The following is an 8,843-nucleotide window of genomic DNA, read 5'->3' on the forward strand; positions in this document are numbered from 1 at the left end:
GTTTAGCACAAGGCTCTCAAGCGGCGTGTAGCTCTTCTAATCCTGTCTATAACACTACAAAAACACCTTTTTATCCATGTTTTTGTAGTTACTTGATGTATCATTAAAATGAAGGTATTTTAATGACTACTTTTCATGGTATCTCTGTCTGTAAGATCAGCTATAGGGGATATCAGAAGCATACGTTAGTGCTTCTCTAGTTTTATGTGACCGTATTCCCATATCTTCTCAAAAGCCATTTACTGTTTTATAAATGTAAACTTACTTGCCTCTGCAATTTAAGTGTGTGTGGGGATTATCAGCTGAGAGAGTGTGTACAATCTATTTGTAGCACTTGATTATATCATATTGTCTAGAGTTATATTGTAGAAATGCATGGGTGTCACACCAACTCAACGTGTCCGAAGCGTTTTTCTTTTTTGTAGTCTTTGCTAGGCCCGCCGAGATCCAAACACTAAAAAAATACCGACAGGAAGCTTGGATTCAACTCGGCCACACATCTCAGGTTTATTATTTCCTTTTACTATTACTGCACAAATATCAAAGCACCACACTGCGAATGTACGGAGCCCCTGAAGAGAGACTGTGACGGAAAAAATATGAGATGGGAGAGAAAATTCTATTTCAGTGCTTTTTGTCACTTGCAAAGAACTCAAAAGTTTTACGAGCGAAAGCAAAGTTTCTCACAGGAACGCAAAAAATGTGTGCGCAAATGGGACGTTTCTTCTGGGAACGCAAAAGCATCTCATACTTTTTCCATCAAGGTGTCCCTTTAAGGGCTCTGTGGTGAATGTTTGCAAATATCCGTTTATTTAGAGGTTATCTGCGATATGTTAGCCTCATTACTTTTCAGCAGACACTCAGTAATATGAGTTACTTGGAACTTTATTTTTTAATTGATCTACTGCCAAAATTAAGTCTATTTTTATGGATTTGAGCTTTAGTGATACTGATATTGTAAGATTTTACTATAATTTTTCTTCCCCTAATTCTCTTACATAACCTGTAAGTAGGTCCTGGTACTTTACATGTTGTAAAAACATGGTGGCTTTATCTCTTCTGTGAAGTTTTGGTCCTCGTAATTGTACTGTGTCTGATGTTTAAAGGTGACATTGCTTTTTAAATGTCTCGCAATGTTGTGTTCCAACTTTTGACCAATAGTGGCTTCCATGCCATGTGTTCTGTTATGATGCTGGTAAGGTATGTACCACACACTGTTAAATAAAACCACATTCCAAAGAAGGTGTCACATATTTGCATTTTTAATTACATGTTTAATGGTTGTCTTTTCAAGAACATTTCCAATCGATAACAGTTTTGCCCATATTATCTAAATATGTCCTTCAAATATGTTTTTGACAGAACAAAGATCAAGTGCAGCTTCCTTTTTTATAGTTTGGTTACAGAGCTTTCCGGATCTGTTATACACCTTCGTAACCCCCAAGCTCCCTATCCCAGTCCTCCTCCACACTGTTTGATACACCTGATATTGTTTTCACATCCTCATCATCCTCCTCCTCCTCCTCTTCTTCTTCTTCTTTTTCTTCCTCTACCTCTTCCTCATCATCGGCAGGCAGGTTTAGCACCGTTCCATCAGCGCTCATCCTCACCTGCTCCTCCTCCAGCAGGTCCTCCCTGAGACGCTGCACGCTCCCGCACAGCGCTCTCACTTTGGGGCTGAACCACACACGCGTCAAGGGCACACAAATGCTACGGTCCTGCTGGTAGACAGGCTGCCACTCACATGCATCCTCATGCTGCAAAGCTTCCATAAATGGAGGACCATAAAAATGTGCGTTGTTGTTGGAGTCCATGTTCAGCCTACTAAGCCATTCCTGTTTTAGGTGTTGTGCCTCATACAGGACCTCATTAACCAAAGTCTTTTGGTAGATGTTGTTATCACACAGGCTCGGATACACCACCTTGTACAACTTAATGAGGAACAACAAAAAAAGAGGAGTTGTGAGTGCAATACGCAGTTTTCAAACAAGAAATAACTTTCTTTCTTTTTTTTAGCTTAAACCTGTGAGCTTTAAAGTTGCCATGAAATGCAATATTTTTTATCTTATTGCAAACGATTCATTCGTGCATGTTTAATTTAATCAAATGTCATAACTCGATCTTCTGTGGCATATGCCGGACTTTAATCATTTAGTTTGTTTAAACCCAAACTTCCATTTCATGCTGGGATGAGAGTCATTTTTTACTATGAAAGCATACGGAACATTCAGAACCTCTTCGTCAAAAAGATTATTATAAAATTAAACTACTAAGAATTTGCCAAACCTTATGCTGTTTATGACCGTGTGTGTAGCACCTACCGCTCTCCACATCCTTCTAAACCCGAAAATTACAAATATTAAATTCGGGATGCAAGTTAACAGAAGTAGCGGCAGATCTTTTCTTCTGTATTGTGACACATCCGAGTGAAACAGATTATCAAAAAATGCATGAGTTGTTGATTGGATAGAGGAAGATCTGAATGTGAGCTTGCAGAGTCCAAAAGGGGCGGGGTTTAAACTGACTAAATAATTGGAGAGGTCTGGCATGTCACCAGAGAAAAGTCTGTTGTACCACCAGAAGATCAAGTTGTTATTTTGATTAATGTGTGATCAATATGTTTTTTGCCTAATTGTGATAAAAAAGAAATCAAGCGCATTTCAGCGCTTAAACTAAACTGTGACTGCTTTAGTGCAAGTTATACAATGATGATTTAGAAAGTACAATACGATTCATTTAAATAATTAAGAAAATACAGGTGCAACACCTCTCAAAAAAATACAAATTTCTCACCAGTCTGTACACTGAGGGTTCCAAGCGTTCAGCATTGCTCATAGACCAATTTATCCCATCAAAATTCCTCTGGAACACACCGATCTGAGTGCAGAATCCCACATCTCTCCAGTGGCCAAGAGCTTCTCCAACACCAGTGAATTGCACGGAGTAACCATATTCTCTACAAACTCTGTGAGCCCTGAGGGACATTTTTTAAAGGGTTAGTTTACCCAAAAATGAAAATTATCCCATAATTTACTCACCCTGCGTTGGATCAGGTCACTCTTCCGCCAGAACTAAACCAGTGATTATAGTTTATAAAGCTATAATATGGATATTTTTCTTACAAAAACGCATTGCTTCGCTTCACAAGGCCTTTATTAAGCCCCGTTGCCCCCAGTACCGGGGGCGGTAACCTTTAACAGGTTAACCCCCTGGAGCCGTATGGATTACTTTTATGATTGATGGGTGTGCTTTTTGGAGCTTCAAAAACAATGGTACCATTCACTCCCATTATAAAGCTTGGAAGAGACAGGATATTTTTTTATTATTACTCAGATTATTGTTTGGCAGAAAGAAGAAAGCCATTCACCTAGGATGGCTTGAGGGTGAGTAAATTATGCGATAATTTTAATTTTTGGGTGAACTAACACTTTAAGCCAAACATTTTTTTTTTAATTGATCCTTAAATCGGATCTTAAATCAGGACTGGAAAATGTTTACACTAGATACTGAACATTTCCTTACCAAGTCTGAAACTCATCTCTAGTCCATTCGAATTTGTGATCGTAGTCTCTGAAGCCTTTCAGGCCCGGCAACAGAGGGTTGAAATCTGCATTGGGTGTGCTGACTATCACGGCACCTGGTGCCATGTACCCAAACACCACCTCTGAAAAGCTCTCCACCTTCTCAAGCTCCAGATGTTCGATTCTTAAAGCGGTAAGAGATGTTGGCAAGTTGAAAAACTCAAGTAGAACATACAATTTTCAAATAATGTTTAGTTTATATGCTTTAAAAACAAGATATGTGGCAAACTTACAGCTCAACACATGTCACAAGATCAAATCCTCTGGTGCACGGCTCCCGCTCAGTGACAGACCCTTGGTACAACTCAATGGTCAAAGGCCCGTTGCTTGGCTGAAGGTAGTCACTCACAAGTGGAGCCAATGTATGCCTGGCAAGAAAAAAGATGGATGTACACAGGAAGCCAGATTTTTTTTTAGATGACCCAAAGTACATGCAGGCCCCTAATTCCACTTATGCAGTATAAAATGTTGGCTTTGTGAGATTGTTCTTCCATTTTAATGCCGTAAAATGCCGTATACTACACAAACAAGAGTAACGTTCGCAGGCAAAATGCCAAACTTACATTTTTTTTAGGAGAACGACACTGTTGATATCAATTCCGACAAGTAACTGTATACCGTTGCGATGAAACTTCAGTTTTTTCAGTAAGCGACATTCAGCGCATCCGAAATCGATGACCTGCGGACGGAGAAATGTGATCAAATCCATTTAACGTTAGGAAGATGTAAAAAGACTATTGATAAGCAAGCAAGTTCAAACAAGCGTCAAAGGCCATCGCAACTTAACTTTAAAATGCAAGTTTGAAATGCATTTACCTTTCTAGGTCGGTAGGTTTGCACGTAATCGATAACAAACTGGTATCGCTGCATGTACAGCGGGGGAGAAAACGGTGTGGTCATGGTGAGTTTCTTGGTCAGTCAGTCAGTCAGTCTGCTGCTCGGTTGTCAGTCCTCATTAAACACATGCTCGAGGAGGACGGTGACACTTCAGCTCAGCAGTGTGTATGCTTTTAGTGCTTTACCCAAACACACTTAATCTTAACCAACGGCCATTATGCAGTTTTTAAATGGACCATTGTATTTCATGAACGAGGCCGTTGAGCTAAATATCGTGTGGTCCGAACCGTTTTCCATACGAAACTGTATTTCATAATAATTTCATCCTCATTTTGTCAGGGATAATGCCCACTTAAACTTCCGCTAAGAAAAATAGTCCATTACAACGTAAAAGTAAACGGCCTAGCATCAAGGAACATTGCAACAATATTATGGTATTAATTTATATTCTTATTATTAGTGTTAATTGGCCTGTTATTAATCTGCAAAGTTACATTTCGTAGTCAGTTGTTATTTGTGATTTGAGTCGCAAGATGGCGTATTAGCTAACTTGCGTTGGAGTCGGTTGGAGTGAGATGACAAACATGAATTTGGGCTGCATCCGAAATCGCATCTATATAGTAGGCGAAAACAATATGTGACAAAAGAAGTATGTCCGAATTCACAGTACTCATAAAAGAGTAGGCAAAAAGTACCAGGATGACCGCTTGTTCTTCTAGCGAGATTCTGAAGTGTGCACACGATGGACACTTTACTTATGGAGGACCAAACCTATACAAATAAAAAAATAATAAATAAATACGTGAAGAAATGTAAAAAAACAAACAAAAATAAATGACTATTTATAATTTTATTTTCCTATTTATGTATAATTATATATTTTCCCACATTTATTTATTTTTTCATTTATTTATGCATTTATTTCCACTTTTATGTATGTATATATGCATTTACATCTACATTTATTTATTTATAAATGTATTGCTCTGTATGCTAATGAGGGGGGCGTGTTTTACCTCAGACATAGCAATCGAGCTCAGAGTGGCAGTGCTGAAGCTTTGAGGCCACAGTGACACCTTGTGGTGTGACCAAACACTACGCAAGAGGTTTGTGGACGTGACTTTACTGGTGTCACAGGAAACAAATGACTTAGAGATGGGCAATATGGCCTAAATCTTTCATCGTTGAAATAACATTATTTCAGGGTGCAAACCTGATGAAAAATCAATGATCAATGATCTTTTGGTTAATGCATTAACATTGATTCAATGTTGATTCAGTGTTGGTCATGCTATCTGGGTGTGCTCAGTATCCTGCCAAATTATATTATCTGTTTAGGACCAAATAGCATTCCAGTTTACTTTGTTGGGCTGTTGCGTCTGTCCAATGTTTTAGGTATTTTTCTTTTTGTGTTTTAATTATTTGGTTTGGTCTGGCTAAGTTTTTATTCTCAGTCAGTCAGACATGTTTTGGTTTGTGTAGTCAGCTAAGAACAATTGGCCAAAGATTTTTTTTTCTGGCATCAGCTCTTGGTAGTTCAGGGCTTTGTGATGGAGGGTCTCTTAATCACTATTTTTTAAGTGGGCATGGAATTTAATGGCCCCTTTTTAAATTGTGATTATAATTGGGTATAATCCTAATTCTGCTCTGTAGGCATTATGTGAGTTTTTGCACTGTACTCGTAGCAGGTTTTTGCATTGTTTGGTCTGTAGAGTCTCTATTAGGTGTTTGTCCCAACTCTTGGTTTGTGAGTGGGCCCCAGACGTCACACCCGTAAAGTGCCATGGGGTCTATTACTGATTTGATTATTTCTAGCCAGATTCTGATTGGGATGTCAATTTTGATATTTCACTTAATAGCATAAAAAGCCATCTGTGCCTTATCTCTAAGGTCGTTGACAGCTTTGTTAAAATTTACTGTGTTGCTAATATTTATGCTACGGTAAGTGTAGTTCTGCGTGTGTTTGAGGAGCATGTTATCTAATTTAAAGCTATGATGTCGGTCTTGGTGGCTGGATCTTTTTCGGAATATATCATTATTTTTGTCTTTTTGGGTTTAACTGACAGGGCCCATGACTGACAGGGACTCTCTCTCTCTCTCTCTCTCTCTCTCTCAAGTAAATAAATCTGTTTTACAGCAATGCACACTCAACGCGGTTGTTTCTCAGCAGCACTTCAACAGACTCTTTTGCCAAGCTCACGATAATGTGCACGTCATTGCAGATCACTGCTTTTTTGGAATAACAGCGGTTCGTTGCCATGGGCAAAGGAAGAAAAGCACCATAGAAATAAGTCAAACAAACTGAATATTTAAATCATATAAAGAGAGGTTTTTAATTTTAGGTCAATTTATTTGTTGAATGTGTATGGTGAAATATTGGCAATGTGGCAAAAATATTGGGTCGGCGGACCGTCGGCCATTAAAAAACACATGGTGCACACCTGTCCACATACATTACAAATGCTTCTCCTTTTGTATTGCTTTCTTGATCTATAGGCCACATGTGAAAACTCAGGGCTCAAATATTCCACATGCTGCTATTTTGCAGTCCTGTTTGGGCCGTTCGTTGTAGGTGGGCACTGCCTCTAGTCTCTTTAGAACCGCAGTGCCTTCAATGAGTTGCCTGGGAGAGAGGGAAAAAGCTGTGATGGAGACTTTGGATTTTGTAAGAGTGTTAAATAGCAAAGGTATTTAACTGTGTATGATGTCTGCATTAATAATGCAAAGCCAAATAGCAAGACAAAGGTTCATAACTTTGGCTTTCTTGCGTACTTTTGCAATTTATTAGGGTCATTACCCAAAAGCCACATATTTGTAGTCCATCCAGGACGCTGGCTGTAGTGTGATGTAGAACTGAGAGCCGTTGCTGTGAGCACCTTGGTTAGCCATTCCCAGGATGCCACGCTTGTTGTGGGATATGACAAAACTCTCATCTAGAAGAGAGAACAGCCTAGTGCTTTTTATATGCATGAATCAATATGTAGCCTATATAACACATTTAAGCAAGTATTGTGTTAAAGTATGAATTACAGAATTTGTGTGCCACATAAATTTGTTAATAAGCATATACCCTCAAATGTTGGACCATAGATAGAGTCTCCCCCAGTGCCTTTCCTTTCAGGTGAAATATCTGTAATTGAAAACATAAACATTTTTATACAGTCATAACTGTACTTACTGGTGTGTATGTACATAAATGTATAACTGTATAAAATGGATGTATAATTAATTTTTTCATATTTATGATTAAATGTATTAAATTATCATAAATGTGTAAATGTATTACTGCTTCTTACCTCCACCCTGCAGCCAGCCATTTGGCACAACTCTATGGAAAATTGAGGCCTTGTAGCTCAACTCAAGGTTAGTCTTGGACAAACCTGCCTCTCCAGTGCACAGGGCCTTGAAGTTCCTGCACGTCTTTGGACACACGTCTGAGAACAGCTGGCAGGTTACATTTGAAACTTTCAGAGTAGAGAAGAATGGCACGGAAATACATTTTCACTGTAACTTACTTCATCAAGAAGCAGAAGATTTCCTTACCTCAAACAACAGCCTGCCAAATGCCTCTCCACCGCTTTCAATATCCATATAAACAAAAATGTGCTGTGAGAAAGAGGGAGCAGATGTTGCAGATGTTGTGAATGTTAAATGGTTGTAGTCGCATTATGAAGTGTGTTTATTTATGTATTTCTCTGGGTTTTTATTATTAGTTATGTCTCGCTCCGTTGTTTGTCGTGTTTATTTACAGCTGTGCTTCGCAGATAGTTGGTGTAATACTCCTCAGCCAGGGCCATATAAAGCGCCCGTGGTCGGTGAAAAGAAAACTTCCACTCTTTCTCTGCCCAGGTGGACAGTTTCCTCTCATCACCGAGCAACTGACCGTTTGCGAAGGACATTAGACATCCAGTGTACTGCCAAACCTCTCCTCTCAGCTCCTTGAGAAGAAAACGTACTTAGGCTATTTGATTTGTTCCGCAGATATAACTTAACTGTTACTGTAGTGTTGAAAACAAGCGAGCAGTAAAATAACAAGTGCCATACCTTCTTTTTGTTAGCTAAATAGTCATGCCAGTCACATTCAAGAAGCGGGCGAATTGTTGGATCATCAAATGACTCCGGGAATTTATTTTTCAAACCCTGTAAGTGCAGCAGACGTTAGCAACTATAGCTTTTGTGAACAGGTGTGCAGTCAGTATCGTTTTTAGTTAGCCACGCCAAAATGCAAAGTGGTCAGCATCTTAAAAAAAACTTTACCTCCACAATGCTTTTGCCTATTTGAAAATTGTGTTTGCTTAACAGACCGACGATCTCTAAATGTACAGGGGATGCCATGTTGTGTAAAGTTAGAGTCCCGTTGCCAGGGTAACCGATGCGAGTGGCGCACAACGATGACGAACCGTTCCGTACATTTATAGTTTTATT

General features: G+C 39.1%; 2 protein-coding genes across 2 annotated transcripts; both read right to left on the bottom strand.

Moving 5' to 3' along the window:
- Positions 1 to 983: 983 nt before the first annotated feature.
- Positions 984 to 4,511, bottom strand: henmt1 (HEN methyltransferase 1). Its single transcript, XM_056269269.1, has 6 exons — positions 4,398 to 4,511; positions 4,145 to 4,260; positions 3,815 to 3,949; positions 3,523 to 3,705; positions 2,794 to 2,974; positions 984 to 1,931 (listed from the first exon to the last, which is right to left on the bottom strand). The coding sequence occupies exons 1-6, from the start codon at positions 4,479 to 4,481 to the stop codon at positions 1,422 to 1,424; spliced, it is 1,209 nt and encodes a 402-aa protein (XP_056125244.1). The 5' UTR covers positions 4,482 to 4,511; the 3' UTR covers positions 984 to 1,421.
- A 2,024-nt stretch (positions 4,512 to 6,535) lies between these two features.
- On the bottom strand, positions 6,536 to 8,791 carry ppil6 (peptidylprolyl isomerase (cyclophilin)-like 6). Its single transcript, XM_056269319.1, has 8 exons — positions 8,676 to 8,791; positions 8,463 to 8,558; positions 8,168 to 8,356; positions 7,962 to 8,024; positions 7,715 to 7,862; positions 7,489 to 7,548; positions 7,216 to 7,351; positions 6,536 to 7,041 (listed from the first exon to the last, which is right to left on the bottom strand). Exons 1-8 carry the CDS (start codon positions 8,751 to 8,753, stop codon positions 6,930 to 6,932), a joined length of 882 nt encoding a protein of 293 aa, XP_056125294.1. The 5' UTR covers positions 8,754 to 8,791; the 3' UTR covers positions 6,536 to 6,929.
- Positions 8,792 to 8,843: the final 52 nt, after the last annotated feature.

Source organism: Rhinichthys klamathensis, unplaced genomic scaffold (genome assembly GCF_029890125.1).
Source record: "Rhinichthys klamathensis goyatoka isolate OS25496 unplaced genomic scaffold, OSU_Roscu_1.1 h1tg000281l_1, whole genome shotgun sequence".
Classification (NCBI taxonomy): Eukaryota; Metazoa; Chordata; class Actinopteri; order Cypriniformes; family Leuciscidae; genus Rhinichthys; species Rhinichthys klamathensis.